Source organism: Sander lucioperca, chromosome 5, assembly GCF_008315115.2.
Source record: "Sander lucioperca isolate FBNREF2018 chromosome 5, SLUC_FBN_1.2, whole genome shotgun sequence".
Classification (NCBI taxonomy): domain Eukaryota; kingdom Metazoa; phylum Chordata; class Actinopteri; order Perciformes; family Percidae; genus Sander; species Sander lucioperca.
In genome coordinates this window covers 30,425,719-30,450,021 of record NC_050177.1, presented here as the reverse complement: position 1 = coordinate 30,450,021, position 24,303 = coordinate 30,425,719, and the positions used below count along the sequence as shown (strand labels likewise).

General features: G+C 43.1%; 1 protein-coding gene across 2 annotated transcripts in view; it reads left to right on the top strand.

Moving 5' to 3' along the window:
- The window catches only part of clip3 (CAP-GLY domain containing linker protein 3), a 38,346-nt gene extending 14,430 nt beyond the window's left edge, over window positions 1-23,916 (top strand). Inside the window, exons 4-15 of one of the 2 annotated variants that reach the window (XM_031304068.2) lie at window positions 2,785-2,878; window positions 3,762-3,923; window positions 5,188-5,306; window positions 7,328-7,564; window positions 11,237-11,287; window positions 11,930-12,065; window positions 13,729-13,884; window positions 15,064-15,195; window positions 15,318-15,441; window positions 16,335-16,402; window positions 19,942-20,014; window positions 23,317-23,916. In XM_031304068.2, coding sequence (XP_031159928.1) covers window positions 2,785-2,878; window positions 3,762-3,923; window positions 5,188-5,306; window positions 7,328-7,564; window positions 11,237-11,287; window positions 11,930-12,065; window positions 13,729-13,884; window positions 15,064-15,195; window positions 15,318-15,441; window positions 16,335-16,402; window positions 19,942-20,014; window positions 23,317-23,371 — 1,407 coding nt within the window. In that variant the 3' untranslated portion in view covers window positions 23,372-23,916. The remainder of the gene's footprint in view (window positions 1-2,784; window positions 2,879-3,761; window positions 3,924-5,187; window positions 5,307-7,327; window positions 7,565-11,236; window positions 11,288-11,929; window positions 12,066-13,728; window positions 13,885-15,063; window positions 15,196-15,317; window positions 15,442-16,334; window positions 16,403-19,941; window positions 20,015-23,316) is intronic. The other variant, XM_031304069.2, reaches the window with a different exon arrangement.
- The last annotated feature ends 387 nt before the right edge of the window (window positions 23,917-24,303 follow it).

Sequence of the window (24,303 nt, the reverse complement as noted above, 5' to 3'; positions counted from 1 at the left end):
TGTAGTAATCATTACAGGATTTAAAGCTGCTACAGAATAACTGCCAAACAGCTTTGTAGAAGGTACGACCAAATTTCTGTTGTTGAGATTATATTTCTTACTTGGTGACATATCCTAATTTTAGGATGCTTCACCCCAGTCCTAACCCTAACATTAATTTAAATACTACATTTGAACTCTAAAATGTAATGGTTCATAACCATTTTGCCGCATAATGTCGGTAACACAAGCAGAAACACAAAGATGGCGAAGCAGACCCAGATAAAATGGCTGCAGGGACTTTAAAAGAGAGAGAGAGAGAGAGAGATAGACAGAGAGAGAGAGAGAGAGAGAGAGAGAGAGAGAGAGAGAGAGAGAGAGAGAGAGAGAGAGAGAGAGAGAGGGGGGGGGGAACAGAGCGTCTCGGAGACTCTACCATGACTCAGCAGGACGATGACTCAGCCTGGAGGAATGACCCAGAAAACAGGCAGAATGATTTTGGTTCAGACAATTGCTGCGACTTCCTCCACAAAGTTGTTTTTAAAGCCTCATATTATTATCTTGATTGCAATTTTGCGGGTCATCATTGATAGATAGATAGATAGATAGATAGATAGATAGATTGTAGAGATGTATGGCCCTGTGGGCAAATTACTTTCTCAATCTGTCAGTTAGAGAGAGCAATCAATAACACAATCGAGTCCCTGATGACTAGCAGTATGAACCTGTGTGTATAGGCCATATTTCAGCCCGGTCTCACGGCAGTTTGTGTAAATGTCACGTTATTTTTAATCTATTGATACGTGTTCACGGGCACGTTTTTCTCGTTTTTTACGTGGTGGCCAGCACGGAAATGTGAAGTCATGTATTTCAATGGGAAGCATATTTCATGGTCACAGCACGAAAATGGTAGGGAGTAGTATAAAGAGCCGAAAATCCGCGTAGGGAGGTTGGTCGGGGGGGTGGATGGGTCACACAACTCAGGACTTTGACCCGGGCGAGCGGGGATCGCGTCCCGCGTGTTTAGTTTCCCGTAGTCTTCCTAATCACAACCGTCCCGTTATTGTCGCGCGTCCCCCGCGGCCGTCTCCCGGCGTGTGAAGCGCCCTTTCCCTGTAGTGTTTTTCCTAAACCCAACCTCCGTCATCCCGTTATTGTGGCGCGTCCACAGCGGCCGTCTCTCGCCGTGTGAGGCGCCCCGTCCCGTTATTGTGGCGCGTCCCCAGCGGCCGTCTCCCGGCGTGTGAGGCGCCCCGTCCCGTTATTGTGGCGCGTCCCCAGCGGCCGTCTCCCGGCGTGTGAGGCGCCCCGTCCCTGTAATGTTTTTCCTAAACCCAACCTCCGCCATCCCATTATTGTGGCGCGTCCCCAGTGGCCGTCCCCCACGGCCGTCTCCCGGCGTGTGAGGCGTCCTTTCCTCATAGGGTATTTCGTGCTGGCCATCCCGTAAAAAACGAGAAAAACGTCCCCGTGTGTTACCAAAAGCTCCACAAACTGGCGCTGCAACCAGCTGATGCCTGTTGTGGCCGCTAGTTATCTGGTCGGTCGGCCATCTTCGTGCCTATAAGCCCAAGAATTAGGGGTTGATGGTGCGTTCATGTCAAAACGTTCAGACTGTAATTACGAGCATCAGGGCGGGAACAAAAAGAGTTGTAGATATCAGGAATTTCACACAGCAACAATACTTGAAGAGAACAATAGAAACTGGCAGTTACATATACATTAACACCACATTGTGGTCGCTCCCATTTCGTAAAATACGGACGCTTGGTCAGGTGCCTTTGTCGTTGTTATTGATGCTAAAAGTCTCCTTTAGCGTCATATAACGCAGTTTAACTAAACGCGTTTGGTCGGGACTATTGCCGTCCCTTTTGACGCAGTTAGGGTTAGGAAGAGGTCTTGGGTGGGCTTACGTTTCTGTGACTTGCGACTTCCGTGACACGAGGCAATAACTAGAGATGTTCTGATACCGATACCAGTATCGGTATTGTCTCCGATACTGCCTAAAACGCTGGTATCGGTATCGGGAAGTACTGGAGTTTATGCACCGATCTGATACCACGTAAGAAAGCCCTAAAGAAAATCTACGTTAAACTAGTTTATTTATGTTCTTTTTTCCGTTTTATAACGGACTGTCAAAATGGATAATTAAAGAAAGTTCTGGGCGTTCATTGTTTGTGTTTGTTCAAGAGTTTAACCTGAGCCAGACCGACAACAAAGATAGAAATCATATCACATCCATACAGGGATAGTAGTATACAGCTGTTATACATCATATCATCCATACAGGGATAGTAGTATACAGCTGTTAAAATATAATTAAATATATGACACACTGGTATCAGATCGGTACTCGGTATCAGCCGATACGCAAGTTCAGGTATCGGAATTGGTATCGGGAAGCAAAAAATGGTATCGGGCCATCTCTAGCAATAACCCTAACCCACGATCCCCGGTCTCCTGGGTGAAAGTCCTGTGTTTGACCCATCCACCCCCTCAACCAACCTCCTTACGTGGAATTTCGTCCTTACATACTACTCGTTAAACCTGGTGTAGCTGCTGCTCTCCCCGGTATGTTCTACAAACACGCTGACGGGCGCTTTTGTCGTCGCTTCACACGCTGACAGCCACTGTCCAAACGTCCGTATTTTATGAGTTTGGAGTGAGAACGGGTTGACATTAAATCCACTATTTATGATAATACAGTCAATTCAGCTGGTTAAAAAGGAGTGTCATGGGGTAACAAAGTGCTAACGGTGTCTTTGAACTGTCCCGCGTGTCTCTCTTTTTGTTTTTCTGTCTCAGATCCTGAAGCGTGGTTGCCACGTGAACGACCGCGACGGTTTGACGGACATGACGCTGCTTCACTACAGCTGCAAGGCCGGAGCACACGGAGTCGGTAAGATTCTCGTTTAATGTATGGATCCAACATATGATTCAAAGTAGCAGTAGTAGCAGCAGCCCTAAACTCAAAACTAAATTATATAATCAACTCAAAGTTTGCGCTAAGATAATTGGTCAACCTGTTGCACACTCCTTTCAAACAATCTACAGGAAAAGCATGCTCAGACTTGCTAACAGCATCTCTTTTCTGACTCCATGCATGTTTTAAAGTCATCATATTATGCTTTTTCAGGGCACGTCCTCACACTCTGCTTCTGACTGGCTAGTAGTCCTTACCTAGGAACTGTCAGCACGTCCTCATACTCTGCTTCTGACTGGCTAGTAGTCCTTACCTAGCTACTGTCAGCACGCCCTCATACTCTGCTTCTGACTGGCTAGTAGTCCTTACCTAGCTACTGAGCATGTGCGACTGCCAACAAAGATGTTACAGCAGTGAGAGGTCTCACTCTGTAGCTAAAACAGAGAGCTCAACACAGGGTGAAAAGAGGAGCTGCAGCAATGTGCAGTACAACTAAAATATGTTTTTTGAAAATTAAACAATCCAAACCTATTCTGATACAACCTCTAAATACAATTATGAACCTGAAAATGAGCATAATATGAGCACTTTAAACTACGAATACCAACGTTTGCCTTCTAACAGGCGATTTAGAGTCCTTTCGTTTAGACACAACGGCCTCAGGAACTCTTTTAAAGATGAGGGCTGTTGCTAAACCAGAATCAGTGTCTGGATCCCAGGATACCATGAAACATGTTTCTTTGCTCTGGCTGTTGATGTGTTTTCATCTTTTGTACGATATGTAATTGTTGTCTTACTCTGTGTGTACTTTTAGTTTAGAGTTTTAGTGTTTACTGATCGTATGGTATTGTGTGTGCAGGCGATCCGACGGCCGCGCTGCGTCTCAGCAGCCAGCTGATCGCTCTGGGCGCCGACGTGAGTCTGAGGAGCCGCTGGACCAACATGAACGCTCTGCACTACGCCGCTTACTTTGACGTCCCAGAACTGATCCGGGTCCTGCTCAAAGGCACCAAACCCAGAGGTACACGCACACGCACTTGCACACGCACGTGCACACGCACGTGCACACGCACGTGCACGCACACACACAGTCACACACCACAAACACACACACAGTCATACACACACACACACACACACACACACACACACACACAGTCTCACACACACACACACACACACACACACACACACACAGTCACACACAGTCACACAAACACACACACAGTCTCACACACACACACACACACACACACACACAGTCACACACAGTCACACAAACACACACACAGTCTCACACACACACACACACACAGTCACATAGACTCACACACACACACACACACACACACACACACACACACACACACACACACAAAGGCACGCAAGCACACGCACGCCATGCACACACACACGCACGCCCACGCACGCCACACACGCACACACTCAATCACACACAGTCACACACACACACACACACACAGTCACAAACACACCACACACATACATACAGTCACACACACACACACACACATTTTTATTTTTTATTTAACCTTTATTTAACCAGGAAAAAAAAAAAGTCCCATTGAGATTAAAAACCTCTTTTTCAAGGGAGTCCTGGCCAAGAAGCAGCAAAAAAGTTATAAACATACAATACGATTACATATACATTATGAGAAACAATTACAAAGAATCGACTCAAATGCTCTCAATCTGGACTTAAAAGCGTTCAATGAAAGTAATTCAGTCAATTTCCAGTCTTTTTGCAACATGTTCCATGTGTGGGGGGCTGAGTGAACAAAAGCCCTTTTTCCCAATTCTGTACGGGCAAGTGGAACAGCGAGCAACAAAAGATCATTCGAACGCAAACAGTGAGAGCCAACACTCCTCCGTGAGATTAAATTACAGATGTAGGAAGGCAAAAGACCAAGCATGGCCTTATAAATGAAAGTATACCAGTGACCCAGCCTCCTGGAGGACAAAGAAGGCCATCCCACTCGGGAATACAGTTCACAGTGATGGGTCAAGACCTTGCAATTAGTAATGAACCGCAGAGAAGCGTGATATGCAATATCAATCTTGTGGAGACATTTAGCAGAAGCATTCATGTACAACAGGTCTCCATAGTCTAAAATGGATAAAAATGTTGATACATACAGTCACACACACACACACACACACACACACACACACACACACACACACACACACACACACACACACACAGCTCAGGAATGGAGGGATTTCAGAATAACACGTGTCGTCCTCCTCCTTCTTCTCCCCAGTGCTGAACTCCACCTGCAGTGATTTCCACTACGGCACGGCGCTCCACATCGCTGCCTCCAACCTCTGTCTGGGAGCCGTCAAATGTCTGCTCGAGCACGGAGCCAGCCCCATCGTCCGGGTAAAAACACTTTGTTTTGTTTTAAAAACTCATGCACAACAATTAATTTCAATCAGGAGAGACTTCATTGCAGATATGCAAATATTTATTGTACGAATGCATGATAGGACATGTACAGTCTTTGGAGATTAGACTCCATCATTATGAAATGATATATAATTAGGGGGTTAGAAAGCCAGAAGCTGATCCCCCGATGGAGTCTAGACACCGATGGCGGTGTGAGGAACCCGAAGACCGAACCGAGGAGCCGACGGCCGTCTTGCCGGAGGAGGAACCAGGGAGCCGTGCAAGATGAAGACCGGAGGAGCAAGGGGAGGAGGAGGAGGGTGGTGCTCTTAGCCTGAAATGACAACTGAGCAAGCAGAGAGAGAGAGAGACAGGTTTAAAACAGGGATGTCATGCTGGGATTGGCTCGTGAAATTCAAGGCCGCTTCTGATTGGTTAAAATAAAAGTGAACGCCTCTACTAGCTGTGCTTAATGTGATTAAGTTTAGAAGTCTTCCTGCAAGAATTTACGCTGAGCTCCATATCATATCCAACGAAATTACGGCAACGGCCTGCCGGTCATATGACAGTTAAGTTTAGCGGTCTGTACAGTTACATTCATACATACACTCGGACAGCAGTGTGTTCGAGCTGCTGACAGATAGAAAAATGTCGGGAATTAATGTTGTGTCTTGCTACACGTAAATACCATTGCATTTTATCAGCCGTGGAAAGTAACAATGCTGTACTTCAATACAACTGTAAGGTATTTTTAATTGAGTATTTTCATTTTCTCCTACTTGCCTATTGTATGTTTTACGTCTCTATTTTTTTAGCTTTAGTTACTTTGCATATTCATATTAATTATACAAAATATTATGAATAATCTATGATGTATTAAAGTGGATAAAGAGGAGACTTTATTGATCCGGTGGTGAAATTCACAAGCTACCTGCCAAGTCCAACTTCCGCTGTTATTTTGGTGAAAGTAACTCAAAAGTAACGCAAAAGTAGTGTAAAGCATTACAATTCATAGACAGTAATATTGTAATGTAACTTATTACTCTCAAATGACAGTAACTAGTAATCTATAATGTATTACATTTTGGAAGTAACTTGCCCAATACTGCCTTTCAGCGGCCGTTACAGTTGAGTTTATCCGACCAAAAGTGAGCGTCTGCGAAGACAGTAAAGTTTAGACACCAAAACGGCTAGTTAAGATTGGAAAAAAGATTATGGTTTGGGTTAAAACACCGGTTCCCTTAAGTAGTACTCCTGGGAAATGAACACCTGTTTCCTGGGTGAAAGTCTTGTATTTTTTCCTTAACTTCTTCAGGACATGAACGCCTGTTTCCTGGTGAAAGTCCTGTGTTTTCTCCTTAACTTCTTCAGGACATTAACACCTGTTTCCTGGTGAAAGTCCTGTGTTTTCTCCTTAACTTCTTCAGGACATTAACACCTGTTTCCTGGTGAAAGTCTTGTGTTTTCTCCTTAACTTCTTCAGGACATTAACACCTGTTTCCTGGGTGAAAGTCCTGTGTTTTCTCCTTAACTTCTTCAGGACATGAACACCTGTTTCCTGGGTGAAAGTCTCGTGTTTTCTCCTTAACTTCTTCAGGACATGAACACCTGTTTCCTGGGTGAAAGTCTTGTGTTTTCTCCTTAACTTCTTCAGGACATGAACACCTGTTTCCTGGGTGAAAGTCTCGTGTTTTCTCCTTAATTTCTTCAGGACATGAACACCTGTTTCCTGGGTGAAAGTCTCGTGTTTTCTCCTTAACTTCTTCAGGACATGAACGCCTGTTTCCTGGGTGAAAGTCTTGTGTTTTCTCCTTAACTTCTTCAGGACATTAACACCTGTTTCCTGGGTGAAAGTCCTGTGTTTTCTCCTTAACTTCTTCAGGACATGAACTCCGTTCCTCTGTTCAAAAAGACAGAAACACAAAAGCTGTCTTCTTATTCATCACATACAACTTTAGAGCAACGTAGTAAAATTGAAAGCTAACGAAGCTGCGATCTGCTTCTTCTCTCTGCAGAACGATAAGGGCCAGGTTCCCGGCGAGGTAGTTCCCGACCCGATGGATATGAGTCTGGACAAGGCGGAGGCCGCCATGGTGGCCAAAGAGCTGAAGCAGCTGCTGCTGGACGCCGTCCCTCTGAGCTGCAACCTTCCCCGAGCCACGCTGGCCAACTACGACAACATCCCCGGAAACCTGATGCTGACCTCGCTGGGGCTGAAGCTCGGCGAGCGCGTGATGGTGGATGAGATGAAGGTCAGAGGCGATATTATTCTTTCCGCAAAATGCCCTAGACAGACAAATGGGAGAACGTGTGTTAAGGGGATTTTAACGCCAGAGGTAGAAAGAGTTGTCCTTGGGTCAAACTTGACCCGTTTTGAAAGTTTATTTGTTTCAGAAATATGGGTTTTTTTCAACCAAAATGCCCCAAAATAACATGCATGTATGTTGTATGTGTTCCATGCAACATACATACATGCCAAGGGACTACGGGCGGAAAATAGCTCTTGTGCTACAACCTGGTACATTACATCTCTCCTTGTTCTTATACAAGGTTAATGTTAACTTGTGCATTGTCCCTGTTTTAATAAAATAAATTAAAAAAATTAAATATTTCTGGTTAAAGACTGGGTTAGTAGATTGTACTCTAGGCTGTCTACTTTTTCCAGTACCGCAGAGGTTAGATGGTGAGATGGCTTTAGAGGACGTGTCAAACTCAAGGCCCGTGGGCCAAATCCAGCCCCTTGCAAACTTCGATCTGGCCTGCAAATCAGTTTAGGTTCACAATAAATTTTTGTCAGCCTACTTTGTCGCTTTTTCCAACAGTCGTGTGGCTTTTTCCAATGTTTTTGGCACTCTTTCCGTAATTTTTAAAGCTACATTGTGTAAGAATTTCTCCCATGTAGCGGTGAATGTGTACATGACAACCAACTGAATATTACTTTCTACCCCCTCCCATTCCGAGCGTGTTTTAACTCCTACGGTGGCCGAATTATTCCAAGAAGTACGACTTCGTCCGTGAGGGTTCCTTCCAGTGTAATAATAGTTTGACATTATTTTGGTAGCATTTATGTTACAAGTATGGGATAGTGGACCCAAATGCAGAGAGAGGCAGGCAGGCAGGGGATGGTTTGAGCGTGATGATTTAATGATAGCAAAAAGTGGCAGTACAGGGACTGGAAAAGAACAGTGAAAAACTCCGAGGGAAAACTCACAAAGACAAGGCAACGGACACACACGCACACAAATGGATACAAAACAATCCATCAAGAGGTAAAGGGAACACAGAGGTTAAATACACGAGGTAATGAACAAATGAGGGACAGGTGATACGACAGGTGAAACACATCAGGGCGGGGCAGGACAATCAACAGAGGCGGGAAACACAGAAAGTAAAACTAGACATGACAAGACATGTCAGATTCTACGCGTACGAGAATACTTTGATTAGTTGGTGGAAGTAATTACACATGAATGAGCACATATTTGTGAAAGAACAAAGGGGGTTTTGCTAAGAATCAACTCAAAAAATTACACAATGGATCTTTAAGATAATTTTTTGGGGCATTTTAGGCCTTTTTTTGACAGGACAGCAGTAGACATGAAAGGGGATAGAGAGGGGGAACGACCTGCAGCAAAGGCCTGCAGGTCGGAGTCGAACCCGCGGCCGCTGCATCGAGGAGTGAACCTCTATATATGGGCGCGCGCTCTACCAACTGAGCTACACGGGCGCCCTTTCCCTCATTTTTTACACTATTCCTGACATTTCCGGTGCTATTTTCTAACATTTTTGGCACTTTTTTCGACAATCTCGGCATATTTACCTTTTTCGATGAAATAAAAGCATGTCAATAAACTATAATGTCTGGCCCTCGATGTGATTCTCTTTTTCCTGTGCGGCCCGTAGAGAAGTTGAGTTTGACGCTCCTGCTTTAGAGCTTTGTGGGTTTGAGACTGGACCATAGAGGGTTACCGTCGTGTCACGGGAACTTCAAAGAGACTGTAGCCATATTATGGCGCACCTAAACTTTGTGTTGCCTGCGTGTGAAATTACATCCAGGGCTAAGGTCAAAACATTTGGGGCTGAAGCCCACGGAAAAATGACGACGCCTGGCGACACCGATGGGTTTAGGTGAAAAGAGGGGCAAGACGTGAAATGCGTTTCAACGAGGAAAACGGCATCAACTTTTAGGCCACGTCCACACGTACCAAAGCGATCTTTTTTTTTACCCGTCTTCCCTGGGTTCGTTTCAAGAATATTAGCGTCCAAACGGATCCATTTGTAAATGACTCAACGCGCTACTTCATATTACAGGCCTATAGGCGGCGCTGTTTCTGCTACAGAAATTCACCAAAATACGGAGAAGAAGAGCATCGTCACTTCCACTTCCCATCATAACATGACTAGCTAGACTAACGTTCTCTTAATACATTCGTGGACTATAATAACTTTCACCTCTGCTCATTTTATAAAGGCCTCCGCAAGAAAACGTGTCTTTGTTTACATTTTATAATGTGCTGTTGGATTGCTTTTTATTTTGCAATTCTGTCTGCCATCGGACATGATTGCAGCGCGCTAGCTGGCAGAGCTAACGTTAGCGCGCTAACGTTAGATCTGCTAACTAGCTAACATTGTCAGTCAAACAAACATCAATGATCCAATGTCTTTTTGATAATCTACACGTCTTGCAGTAGCCTTTCTACAATAAGCCGTGCTTAAAGTTACTATAATCCGTTCAAGGAGTTGATAAGCAGACATATAGCTAGCTAGTTGATAAGTTGTCTACTTCCACTTTGTAAACAGATAACCATAGCAGCTAACGTTAACGTAACGTTAGCAATATATCTTGTGTAGAATCCAGGACCGGCAGAGCAGAGGGAAGTGTCAGGGAGCAGAGACATTTATTTTATTTATTTATTTTTATAAGTATTTAGATGAAGTGAGCTTGTTTGACCATGAAGATATGCTCGCTTATAGCTTCACCGCGGTCGTGTGTGTCAGTGGCCGCGGGTAAGAGGTCGAGGGGTGTGGCGATGACATCATCGATACGATAAGTATGCGGCTTCGCCGTCCAAACGAAGCCAAAAGGGAGCCGTTTTCGAATTTTTTCACCCTGGGACCAGGCAAAAGTGCGTTTTCAGGCAGTGCGTTTACTGGATTTGTGTGGACGATCGGCCCAAACGATGCTAAACATCGTCTCCGTGTGGATGGCCCCTTAGACAACCTTTCCCTAAAAGTACAGTATGAAAGGTGGATACTTGACTTGTTTTGGGTGCTGGCTGCCAGTTTGTCCGTCACACCTTCATGCTGTGTGAGCTCTGAACAGTGTGTGTTCCCGCTGTGTGAGTTCTTGCTGCGTTCCAGACATAATTTTTAGCCCGTAAGTTATGACAAGCCTTTCTAGCTAGTGTTAGCTAGTTAGCTAGCGGCTACCTAACGTTGACGTTAGCTAGCACTAGCTGATACTAACGATTTCTAGTCAGCGACATATTTTGGGCTTCATTTAATAAACATAACCTGTAGTAGTAAACAATTGTATGTGTATTTTTTTGATTACAATGTGCGGAATTACTTATTATTACCTATTTATGTCTATTTATTTCTATTTCTTACCGTTAATCACTGGCGTCTGTACAGCATCAACAGGGGGCGCCATTGTTGTTTATGTGTGTGTGACGTCAAAAACTGTAACTGGGAGTACAACGATCCGGTACGAGTTCACGAGTAGTAAGGTGACCGCCGTTCCAGGGCACTTTCACAGGCAGAAGGTGGTGAAAACACGAATTATGGGATGCCTGGAATGCAGCATCTGAACAGTGTGTGCTCCCGCTGTGTAGCTCTGAACAGTGTGTGTTCCCGCTGTGTAGCTCTGAACAGTGTGTGTTCCCGCTGTGTAGCTCTGAACAGTGTGTGTTCCCGCTGTGTAGCTCCAGAGAGACCAGAGCGGAGACGACAGCACGGCTGCAAAGCTCCAACAGGTTGGTTGGACCGGGCGCCGCTACGCTGGAACGTAGACTGAACTGAACTGACTGCACCACTCTTACGACACCTTCTCTTCCTGTTACATGACAAATTAAAACCCTTTCCCCTTTTTATAAAACACAGCAGCAGACACTCTGACTATCTCAGCGCTGGCCCTAACCAATCTGGTGCCCTAGGCAATATTTCAGATGCTTAAGTTGCTTTTTTCATACATTTATAGCATTTTTTGCCCAATGTTTTTGGTGCTATTTCAACATTTCTGTTATTTTCAATGTTCTTTTTGCTTTTTCAATGTTTTTTTTTGACATTTTGGATGCTTTCCCAAAATGTTTGTCTTTTTTTAAGACTCCTTTGTCACTTTTGATGTAATTGTTACATTTTTTGTGTCATTTTTGGCCTTTTTTCCAAATAGTTTGATGCTTTTTATCATTTGTTTGTTATTATTTTTAACTTTTCTTTACTCATTTGCACTGCTGGCCTCCCTAACATTTGCCTATACTGCCTATGCCACTGGCCGGCCCTGGACTATCTGCTTCCATGCAAACCTAACCAGCTAACAGACGTCGGCAGTCATGTGTCCGTCCTGGGAGAGATTTCAGCTCTAACTTCAGATCTCTATCTCTGTGTCTCTTTCTCAGCCCGGCACTCTGAGGTTTTGTGGAACCACAGAGTTCGCCAGCGGTCAGTGGGTCGGCGTGGAGCTGGACGAGCCCGAGGGGAAGAACGACGGCAGCGTGGGCGGCGTCCGCTACTTCATCTGCCCTCCGAAACTAGGTAACAGTTGCTGCCATAGTGCCTGTGAGCAAGTCACCGACTCAAACAGGATGATGGAGTACGCCGGCTACACGCTGGTTGCGTGGTGTGAGTGTGGCGTTTTTGTTGCGTGTCAGTTGCGTGACGACTGCGTGGCATTTTCTATGTCTTTGCACACCAGAAATGTGTCTGATGCGGAAATTCTGCTGCTGCTAGCCTTGTCTGTACACATGGATGTTTTCCATTGATAAACTGCACTGAAGCAGTAGTATACTTCATGTTAAACATAAATATATACTGATTTGATTACAGCAAAGACAACGTCGGCAGTATTGACGGCAAAATAGGCTCCAGAATATTTGGTTCTGTATTGACAGGTGCAATATTTGAAAATCAATTATTATTATTATTTTTTTAAATTACATTTATATCTGCATTAATATCAAAACCTAGAGACTTTCAAACATCAACATGTCATTTACTAAATGCATTCGTGTCAAAATGACATATAAACATCTTTTCGTGTTCTATGTTGCCTGGAAACGCTTCCAACACGCTTGCGTGTCGCGTGAAAAATAGGCGTCGGTTCCGTTTCTAGCATGCACGCGTTTTCGGTGCAACTCGAGCCGCGCCTGAGACGCGCCTGAGACGTGCATGTCACGCAGGCAGTGTGCAAACTCTAACCTGTTACCATGGGAGCCGAAATAAAAACGGACACGCCACGCTCACGCCACGCTCACGCCTCGCAGCTAAGTGTGTAGCCGACCTCAGAGCTGCAAAGATTAGATTGATTAGTTGACAACTATGAAATTCATCGCCAACTATTTTGATAATGAACTAATTTGGTTTGAGTCAGTTTTTAAGGAAAAAAGTCAAATTTCTCTCTTTCCATTCTCACCCTGAAGAAGGCTGTCAGTGCCACTACGTGTGGGTTGCTTCTCCCAATGTTTTTTAAATTTGCTATCATGAAATAGCCAGTAAAATAAAGGCTTTTAAAGTAATTTTGAAGGAGAGTGCCTTGGATATTTCCTTTTTCCTCTACATTCTCTCATTCCAGCTTCTAGTTTCTTCACTCACCCACTTTTCAGCATTGAGCATTCACACGTTTTTTTTTTGCAAGAAATTGCATTTTCTATGATAAGCTTGTGGTGTGATGACCTTTGCAATAAATGGTGGTCCTCAGTGAGTTCCACAACTCAAATGTATTCAATTTACTGTCACAGAGCAGCGAAGAAACTAGAAAATATTCACATTTAACCCTTAGAGAATGGACGTTGTTTCCTTGATCGTGTTTAAATCGAACTAAAATGAAAACCATAACAGCTAGATTATTTATTGTTTTTGCAGCAGAAAGCTAAGACTTCGGTCTTTCACGTCATCACATCGTATGCTCGTAATGACGTCATAAAACTGCGTCCGCGTGACGCCATTCTATTGCAGATTAAGCGGCTTGACACCCTGCTCATAAAAACGAGCATAGCGGACCGTTTCCGTTGCAGAGTTCAAAGGGTTATAAAGCTGGAATCAGAGGATTTGTACTCTTGTGACTCAAACAGATGAATCCATTATCAAAATAGTTGGTGATTAATTTAGTAGTTGACAACTAATCCATTCATCTTTGCAGCTGTATCTGTGTCTGCTTGGCTTTGAGGCTTCAATGTGTTTGTCCTTCTCTGCCCTGCAGGGATTTTTGCCCCGGTGTCAAAGATTTCCAAAGCTGTGGATCAGGCGCCTTCATCCGTTACCTCGACCCCGCGAACACCCCGCATGGACCTGGCCTCCCGCCTCGCCGGAAAGACCAAGAAGGAGAAAGAGAAGAAGGAGAAGCAGAGAGAGAAAGGTATACCAGAGCTCTGACAGGGTCTGTGTTTCTGGAAGATTAGAAAATGTCAAATAGAGCCAGACCGATATATCGGTGGGCCGATATTAGGCATTTTCCAAACTATCGGTATCGGCATTTATAATGGCCGATAAATAAATATTTAAAAAATAAAATAAAAATGGACAAAACACCCTTCAACCTAGCCTGACCAGCCAGACCCATATCAAGATGTTGGGTCTGGGAACTCACCGTTGGCAGGGCTCAATCCGAGGGGCGGGATCAACGGTTGTCTTTCAAATTCCCTCTGCACCAATAGGATAGCTCTCCAACCAATCAGAGCAACGCTAGTTGATAGATTCAACTTTAAACTCTGAACACATCTTCCTTTTTTAAGAATGACTTCAGTGTCGTTCTTTGTTCTTTTCTCAAAGAAAAGCTGAACTCCAAGTCTTCCAGAGTCGCGGCCAAAGCCGACTCCAAAGACCGCTGTTCACCAGCAGCAGCGGCCATCTTCTTTGTTTTCAAGTAGCAGGGAATTCACGGGGAACCATCGCAACTCTGCCGTCATTATGTTAAGCCCCGCCCACCGACTCTATTCACGATGTGATTGGCCTGACCAGAGTTTGGTTTTTCCAGCTCATAAGTCAACGGAGAGTTGCTAGACGACCCTGGCTGCAAATTACATTTGCTGCCGCTAGGGTGGTCTAGATTTCTAGGCTAACATCATCCATGTTCTGAGTGTTGGCGTTGCATAGTTTGTCCACTCGAGGGCGCTCTACAATGTCTCTGTTGGCAACTCTGGTTTTTTGTTGTTATTATTTTAATTCAAAGGACTTTAACTTTCATATCTTAAGTTTGTATTTTTATACATTTTATTTATCAGAACTTTAATATATTTTGATGAAGTTTATTTTTAAACTGAATTATCATATTATTTTAGTCAGGATTACAAATAACTAATGATAGGGAAATCTGTTTATGTTTTGTTACACGTTTCTGGATTTAAAAAAAAAAATATATATATATATATATCGGCTGATATATCGGATTTTTAAATCACCACATATTTGTATCGATATCGGCCTTAAAAATCCTTTATCGGTCGGGCTCTAATGTCAAACGTTAAATCCATTATACATTGACAAATTCGTTGTGAATCTTTGTGGTACAGTATGTGTGTCTGCTGTGCGTCCTCAGCTCAAAAAAAGAAGTTGTCGGTCGCCAGTCTGGACCCCGAGGGAATGAACGTGGAAGTTGGAGATCAGGTTCTGGTGGCTGGACAGAAACACGGCATCGTCCGCTTCTACGGAAAGACAGACTTTGCTCCAGGTCTGTCTGCTGGGCTTCAACCTTACTTCTTCTTCTCGCTGTAGACTTTGAGAAAGTGACAGTTTCCACCCGTCAGTGAAGATTTTAAGCAGGTGTGACCTGAGCTGCTTGTGTCCCTGCAGGTTACTGGTTTGGTATCGAGCTGGATCAGGCGACAGGAAAACACGACGGCTCTGTGTTTGGAGTCCGCTACTTCAGCTGCCTGCCCAAATATGGAGTGTTTGCTCCGCCGTCCCGGGTTCAGAGGTAAAAACACTATTTAGTTTCTATTTTTATATTCTGTAGAACCAAGATTACTCATATAGCTTTGCTGTGTGAAAGACAAAAAGGTATTTATAATCTTCCCTTTATGAGGTCATTAGGGGACCACTAAGGTCTATATAAAGAGACTTCAGATACAGTATTAGGGGACCACTACGGCCTATATAAAGAGACTTCAGATACAGTATTAGGGGACCACTAAGGTCTATATAAAGAGAATTCAGATACAGTATTAGAGGACCACTAAGGTCTATATAAAAGAGACTTCAGATACAGTATTAGGGGACCACTAAGGTCTATATAAAGAGACTTCAGATACAGTATTAGAGGACCACTAAGGTCTATATAAAAGAGACTTCAGATACAGTATTAGGGGACCACTAAGGTCTATATAAAGAGACTTCAGATACAGTATTAGAGGACCACTAAGGTCTATATAAAGAGACTTCAGATACAGTATTAGGGGACCACTAAGGTCTATATAAAAGAGACTTCAGATACAGTATTAGGGGACCACTAAGGTCTATATAAAGAGACTTCAGATACAGTATTAGGGGACCACTAAGGTCTATATAAAGAGACTTCAGATACAGTATTAGGGGACCACTACGGCCTATATAAAGAGACTTCAGATACAGTATTAGGGGACCACTAAGGTCTATATAAAGAGACTTCAGATACAGTATTAGGGGACCACTAAGGTCTATATAAAGAGACTTCACATACAGTATTAGGGGACCACTAAGGTCTATATAAAGAGACTTCAGATACAGTATTAGGGGACCACTAAGGCCTATATAAAAGCATTCAAACAGCAGCATGTCATAGGACCTTTAAAGTCTCCAGTGAACCGACTGTTTTTATTGTTGCTTTGTCAGAATCGGAGGCCCTAAAGAAGGCACACAGAACAACAACTCCATGGTGAAGAAAGTCCACCAAGTCACCAGTAAGTATCTGTCATTGTACTGTTGTATCAAACTGACGTTGACGTCGTTTTTACGTTGGTGGTATTATTCAACTTTTGAATGAAATTCCCTTTTTATTCAAATCAAACCCATGTCCACTTTTCCAACCATTGCAAATACTTAATCTTTGTGTTGTCTTCACCGTCGTCCATGAACTTGTCATTCTGGGTCTGGAAAAATGCGGGTTTTTTTGTAACTTTTTCCGACTTTTTTGATGTTTTTGAATGCTTTTGGTGCTTTTTTAAACGTTTTTGTCCAAAATTCAATGGAAGTAATCATTAATTTTACCTGCGAAGAACATGGATGCATGCATGTATATATTACATGGATTCCATACAACGTACATGCATGCATCCAAGTTATTTTGGGGCAATTTGGTTGTTAAGAAGAGAGATAAAAAACTTTGAAAACGTTTTAAATTTGAGCCGAAGACAACACAAGGGTTAATCTTTTTCTTACGCATTGAGCCAGCAATTCAGTTCAGCTTTTCAGCTTTCTATTTTTCATCTTTCAGCATTCACACACATTTTTCTGCATTTTTATAATTCTGACTAACTAATAAGTAAGTAAGTAAGTAAAGTAGGGGTGGGAATCACCAGAGACCCACAGATACGATATCATCACGATACTTATGTCACAAGATGATATTATTGCCATTTTAAACATATTGTGATATTGTGTATTATATTGCAGTTTATTACAACTCGAAATGATGTCCCCAAAGGAAAACTTTGTCAACATCTGTTTTATCTAAAAGATCCATTTCCTCTGCTGACCTCACCAGAAAAAACGCAACTTCACCATCTAGTGGACTGAAAAAGACCCTGACCCTAACCCATGATCCTATGCTGCTACATCACGTCACCAAAATTCGTTTTTGTATTTTTGTTTTGATTGAGAGACTACTAGAGGCAGAACATTGTCCCTTTAAGGATCAGAGTTTATTCAAATAACTTTATTTGTCCCAGAGGGGCAATTAAAAGGCAGAGAGTAGCACGTAAAAGGACAATTCACAGTTAAGGTACAAATATGAATAGATTAGAGTGTGGACCGCATTTTTCTGCCCGAGCCCGGCCCGCGTCCTACAGAGCAGTAACCGAGCCCGACACAGTTAAAATCTCATTTGTTTCTCATAATAATGACACGTCCGTTTGTTTGTGTGGAAAGCTTTCATTAAGCAACTATCGGAAGGCATTCGGAAAATGTCAAAAGATGAGCGCATCAGCGCACACGGGGCAACAAGCGCACGTTAACCACATAAACAAATTTTACACAGGCGCTGCCACATGTAGCCTAATATGCACATACAGTCATGTGAAAAAATTAGGACACCCATGCTAAAGTTGACTAAAAAGAGGAATAAAAAAATCATCTTTTGGAAATTGATCTTAATGCCTTACTTAAAAAAAATTAAGAAAAATCCAATCTTTAAGGACACCAATTTTCTTTGTGAATGAATAATGTATCGTAAATAAATAAATGTTTTTCCTTAAAATACAGGGGGCATAAGTGAGTACACCCCTATGTTAAATTCCCATAGAGGCAGGCAGACTTTTATTTTTAAAGGCCAGTTATTTCATGGATCCAGGATACTATGCATCCTGATAAAGTTCCCTTGGCCTTTGGAATTAAAATAGCCCCACATCATCACATCCCCTTCACCATACCTAGAGATTGGCATGGTTGTATGTCAGTTAGCCTAATAGCTGGTTTGATTTGCATTGAGAGATGATTTTATGGAAAGTACCCCATGCTGTTGTCACAGCTTCATGAACAAATTTCCACACACAGGAAGACGGATGTTAGGGTAATATTTAAAATGTATTTTAATCACAAAAACGACCCTTTGCATCAAGTGAATCAGGCCCATTGGCTACCTACATAATAAGCCGTTTTAAATTTAAAATGTCCAATGCCTTATCACGCTGATGTGACCGAGCCCGACCCGAACATCATTTCTAAACATCTGTCCGAACCCGGCCCGGCCCGTTGGGTCCCGTCGGATCCCGTCGCGTCCCGTCAGGCTCGGGTCGGGTATCCATCCTGTAGAATAGATCAATGAATACAAAAATTGTATTGCCTAATGCAGTGCTAAGGATCAGAAGTTATAGAAATAGCATTATAGCGTCTATGTTTTCCACTTGACGTTTCCTATTGCTTTACCTTCTTCTTACACATGTAAGCCGACAGTTGAGTTTTTTAGCTTTTCAGCATTCAGCTTTCAGCATTCACACGCATTCTTTTGGCAGGCAATGCATTTTCTATTGGTGATCATCAGTGATGTAATGATATCATTAAAGCTCCATTGTGTAATGTTTTGAGTTGATTCTTAGCAAAAAAAAACTTTGTTCTTTCACAAATATGTGCTCATTCATGTGTAATTACTTCCACCAACTAATCAAAGTATTCTCGTACGCGTAGAATCTGACATTCAGAATCATTCAGAATACATACGAGCGTACGTATATACGTATGTATTCTGCCATGTTGCGCCTCCATCTTTAAAATACATTAGCCAAAGAGGGACGTACCTCCGCCTTTCGCGCTTTTACCGGCAATTTCCACTGGATGCGGAACGTCTCCGGAACGTCTCCGGAACGTCGACGGAGTCATTAGGTTTCCATTAAAGTCAGTGTGTGTATTTCCACTGACTGCAGAACGTCTGCGTCCCGACTCCGTCCCAGCTCCGTCAGTCAGCAGCCCTCCGGAGCAGATACGCAGAGCTTCTATTTTTGACGGACGACGGAGAGCTCCGCAGCAACTCAGCACAATTCAGATAGTGCGGGACAGGAAGTCGAGCACGGAAACAAAATAAAACATCCGGTTACTTTTCAAAATAATATACACCGTGCTCACGGCGGATCATATTTCCCTGCACTACACCTTGAAAACACAGCTCAGAGTAGTTTCTCCTCTACTCCTCTGGATGGAAACTAACTGTTGTTGGTTTTGTGGTTCTGTTTATAGAAACTACATCCTGTTATATCGCACGAACATACGTCAATTCGCGAGATCTCGTGGTCGGCTGGCCGCAGCCGTTACGCAACAAATCCGGACCTGGTGGGTATTGACGGACGGCGGAGCACGCAGCCGTTCCGCAGCGGAGCCGGTCCGCAGACGTTCTGCATCCTGTGGAAATCCACGGTTACACTCAGTGGCTCCGTGACGAATGCCAGAGTGAGATTACTCGATCTGCCGGCAGATTTGAAAGCCTGTTGAAGATGGAGGATCACGCTGATGCTTTACTAACATAGGCTTGCATTCGTTTTAGCTGATGTTAGCAATGAAATGGTACCAAAACGTAAAACTATTATTACACTGGAAGGAACAGTCGTACTTCTTGGAATAATTCGTCCACCGTAGGAGTTAAAATGCGCTCGGAATGGGAAGGGCTAGAAAGTAATATTCAGTATATATATATATTCAGTTGGTTGTCGTATACAATTTCACCACTAGATGGGAGAAATTCTTACACAATGTAGCCTTAACAGACTATTACCTGGTTGTTTTTGTCCTGCAGTGTCACAGCCGAAGCGTAACTTCAACGCGAAGCGTTCGCCCAAAGACCTGACCTCCGAGAGCTCCATATCCAGGTGAGAACACACTGTTGGCTGCAGTCACAACACAACTGTTCACATCCAGCTCTTTCCTTCTGCCTAAATATATCAGAAAGACTCTTCGGCATGGGGGATTAAAGTCAGAGAAGTAAAAGATCCTCGTTAACATCTTGCACAGCTCAGGATGGTTGTGTGAAATGTAACTTTGTAAATCTAATCTCAGGTACTGAACTTAAAAAGGTTTTGTCTTCTCTTCTACATCTCAGGGAGGGAAATATTGTATGTGTTTAACTCCACTATAGATGATTTTGTCAACTATAGTTACTTTACAGATTGAAATATAGGTAAATTATCTCCCACATGACCAACTAACACTCCTGAATTATGACTACTTTTACTTAAAGGGTAACTACCGTTTTTTTCAACCCTATTTTCCTATGTTTTTGTGTCTAAGTGATAACTGTCTAACTGATGGGAACAACTATCTTTGACATTGGTCGGCAGCAGAGAAACAAGCTACAATGTAAGTTAATAGGACAATTGTCCAGCCTGTATTTACGTTTAAAAAAGTGCTTGTTTTGCCACTGACAGACTCAGATTATTATTCTAAGTGTCTGACAACATTATGGAAAGAATTTCTAAGGAGGTCGACCTTTCTGTTAAAGAGTAAGATCCTTTTTTTAAACATAAAAACATCTGCGAAATTGCGTTCACTAAGCTCACCAGACTCCATGTAAATAAACAGTAATTTAAGCGTCGTAAAATACACTTCATTCAAAGTCGACAGAAACTAAATAAAACTATTAAAGGCCGTTTTGGGTCGTCTTTCCACTTTCCCAACCATCACAACTCTAGTTTTGGTTGAAATAAACACATAGTTTACTGATTTACATGTGACAATATGTTGGCTCTATACACGCTAAAAGTACTGTTTTTTAAATGGAGTCTGGTGGGTTTAGAGCTAGCGACTTCAGAGCTGTTTCTGGTTAAACAGAAAGGTCTCAAAGAGGTTTTAAAGGTCGACCTCCTTAGAAATCCTTTCCATAATGTTATCAGACACTTAGAATATTAATCTGAGTCTGTCAGCGGCAAAACGAGCACTTTCGTGAAGGTAAATACAAGCTGGACAATCACCCTATTAACTTACATTGTAGCTTGTTTCTCCGCTGCCGACTGCAGCGATCTCGTTTAATACTGGACCAATGTCAAAGATTGTTGTTCCCATCAGTCACTTAGACACAAACACATAGGAAACATGGGGTCCAGGTTGGAAAAACGGTAGTTACCCTTTAAGAGACGTTTTCAATGCAGGACTTTTACTTGTAAAGGAGAATTTTTGTATTACTTTCTTTACTAAAGTGAAGGACCTTAATACATGAAATTTAGTTAGGGTTATGGTTAGGGTTTGATATAGCACTATATCCATTAAAATTTGTGTGTATGTGCCTCGTACAGTGGACTTTGGTTTATGTGATATTTGTTTGCTTTTTCAGTCACTTCTGGGTTTTTTAAGCACCACGTTGAGTTTCCCAGTCATGATAATAACTTAGATGTTGAAACGTATTTACAGAAATAAATAATTATAGTAACTCTAACATGACATGAATGCAGCATTTTTTTCTGTTTAAGTGTTCACAAAACTTTGATATCGTAAGGAGGTAAAACGCACTTTGACCAAATACAACTTTAAAATGCTATTTACACATTAATGCTTCAGAAATTATAATCCAGTGATACTAAATATAATAATACTCACTCCTGAATTAAAAGGACTTTTACTTAAATTCTTTTATTTACTTTAACTTAAAGGCTCTGACACACCAACCCGACAGCCGACCATCGGCAGAAAAGCCAGTCGGACTGATCAGTCGGCTCCCGTCTCTCAAAAAAGTGCCTCAGAACACACCAAAGCGACTCCGTCTTGAGCGTAAGTTCTGCGCGTGCGCGAGACGTAATACGTCTCCGTAACAGCAGGCGCCGCTAATGTGTATTGTCAACCTAGTAAACACAGAGCACGATGTCGACAGTCATTGTTTTCATCAGAGAGTGTTGATAGCAGTCAAGAAGGATCATTGTTGTCATTACTCGCTGAATGGAAGAAAATACGATTGCTAGTAACGAGAAGATACTGGCGTTGACGGCTGTCGGGCTTCTTCTTGTGAAAGAAGCACTGACTGGCTAGTCAAGGGCTAGCACTCCACCAATCAGATTGGTCATTGAGTCCGACTGCCCACTGGCTGATTCCAAGGGGGTAAGCTTCTCCTCGGACCGCGAACCTCCTATGGCGCCATTTTAATGCTACAAAGCGATCACCTCCCGTTAGCATCCCATTGACTGCCATTCATTTTGACGCCACTTTGACAGAGAATAACTTTACATCTGAAACGTTTAAAGACTCTATTTGTCCGTTGTTTATTTCTAAAGAAACACGACAATGTATAAAAGGCTCCATTACCTTGTACCTCACGTTACGGCTCCGTAGCAGAAGTTTTTATAAAAATAGGCTAACGATTGTGTCATAACCACGAGACTTACTGTCGCATAGTAGAGGAATTACCGTATAGTACAGGAGAAGCGTGCAGGCAGTTTTGTCTCACATTAGCTGTTTAAGTGTAATTACTAATGTTAACTATCATTTTAGTGATCAATAATTAGCCTGTGTCTATGTTATCTCCTTACATATACCTACGCTCTCCGTCTCTGCTAGATTGGGAATGATTGAGATTTCTCTTGGCACAGCTACCAGAAGACTTACAACTTCAGGTTGACAGGTTGCTCACGGCACATTTACGTCGTCTCTCTCAGTTGGAGGCTGCTCAGTAACGCTCAGCCATCATCGGAAAAGTGCTTCTAACGGCCTTCACTGGTCTCCGCCCAGAGCAACGGGATCTGTTGGTCCATTCTTATATACAGTCTATGGCTGATTCAACAAGTCAAATCGGCCAAAATGAAGGCCGACGGCTCCTCCGACAGACGACGGCGCGGAACGCAACGAACAGACTCGAGTCACCAACCTCGCCAGACGGCCGATAATCAGTATGTGAGATTTTTTTACTATGTCCGAAACCTTGGGATGAAACCAATAGCACGTGACTTGCATACTATTTTCGATAAAACGGTCCAACGGCCGATAATCGGGTTGGTGTGTCAGAGCCTTAAGATACATTTTTAATTAAAACCAAATCTAAAACCACTGTACCCTCCTTCTCCTCCTCCTGCCTTTCTTCCTTTTCCTTCCCTCCTCTTCCCTTTGTTCTTCTGCACCTTCACGCTTCTTGCTCTCGGTACCTTCCTCCTCTTCCTCCTCTTCCTCCTCCTTTCTTCTTCCTCTCCTCCAGGCTGCTGTTCTGCTGTTGGTTTCCATGGATGCTGCGTGCTGAGATGCAGTCCTAACCACGCCCTCCTCCTTCCTCCTCTACTCCTCCACCAGATCGATCTCTCCACTCTACTTTCTCTTCATCTCTCACTTCTTTTGCTTTTGGTCTCTTCAGACGTTCACTGTCGTCAATCAGACTTCTCGTAGTGAAACCCCGTCCCTCTACTCTCTCGTACTCTCAGCCCAAATCCCTCCAATTTAGCCGTTCTATAGCAACATCTATTGTGCCTTGTATCTGATCAAAATGTCCTGCATTCCTTTAATGACACCGAGGATCCAGCTCTGCTAAAGCAATCCCCCCCCAAAATATCCTCTTTAGCTCTCTTCACATCATATCATGTACCTTTCTCATCTCATTGTCCCGGCTTTGTCTATGTTTGGGATGACAAAAACCACATAAAACATCAGTTAGTGCCGCTGCTCAATTTGGGTCTCACCAGCTAGCTTAAAAGTAGGAATTAATGCTGATGTTTTCACTCGTGGATTGCAGCTCACAAATGTATGCGTACAGTATACTCGTTATATTTTCTGCATAGAACACAGACGAAAGGACGTTTGCCAATCAAATGCCACGATTGATTGTACGTTATTCATCTAACTAGGATGTCGTGACAGTTGTCAGAGAGTTAGTGGTAGCATTAATCAAACTGCATCTGATAGTTCATCAGCTACTTGTGTCACGTTGAGATTTCAAGTAACAAAAGAAAAACCGTTTCCTGATTTTAACTCAATATCCGGCGAATCAGGTGCGGAAATCTTCCGCAGTTTCCCTTTCTCACATGTAGCACACAACAGGAGATTGTCCGTATCAGGCGCGTTCTCACTTCCTGCAAATACTCCGTTAGGTTTTGGCGAGGGGTGGCGCCTGGGTAGAGCGTGCAAAAGGCAAGACATGATGTGGATTACACCGCGGCTACGTAGCCGTTTCGTTATTTGGTCATAAACAACC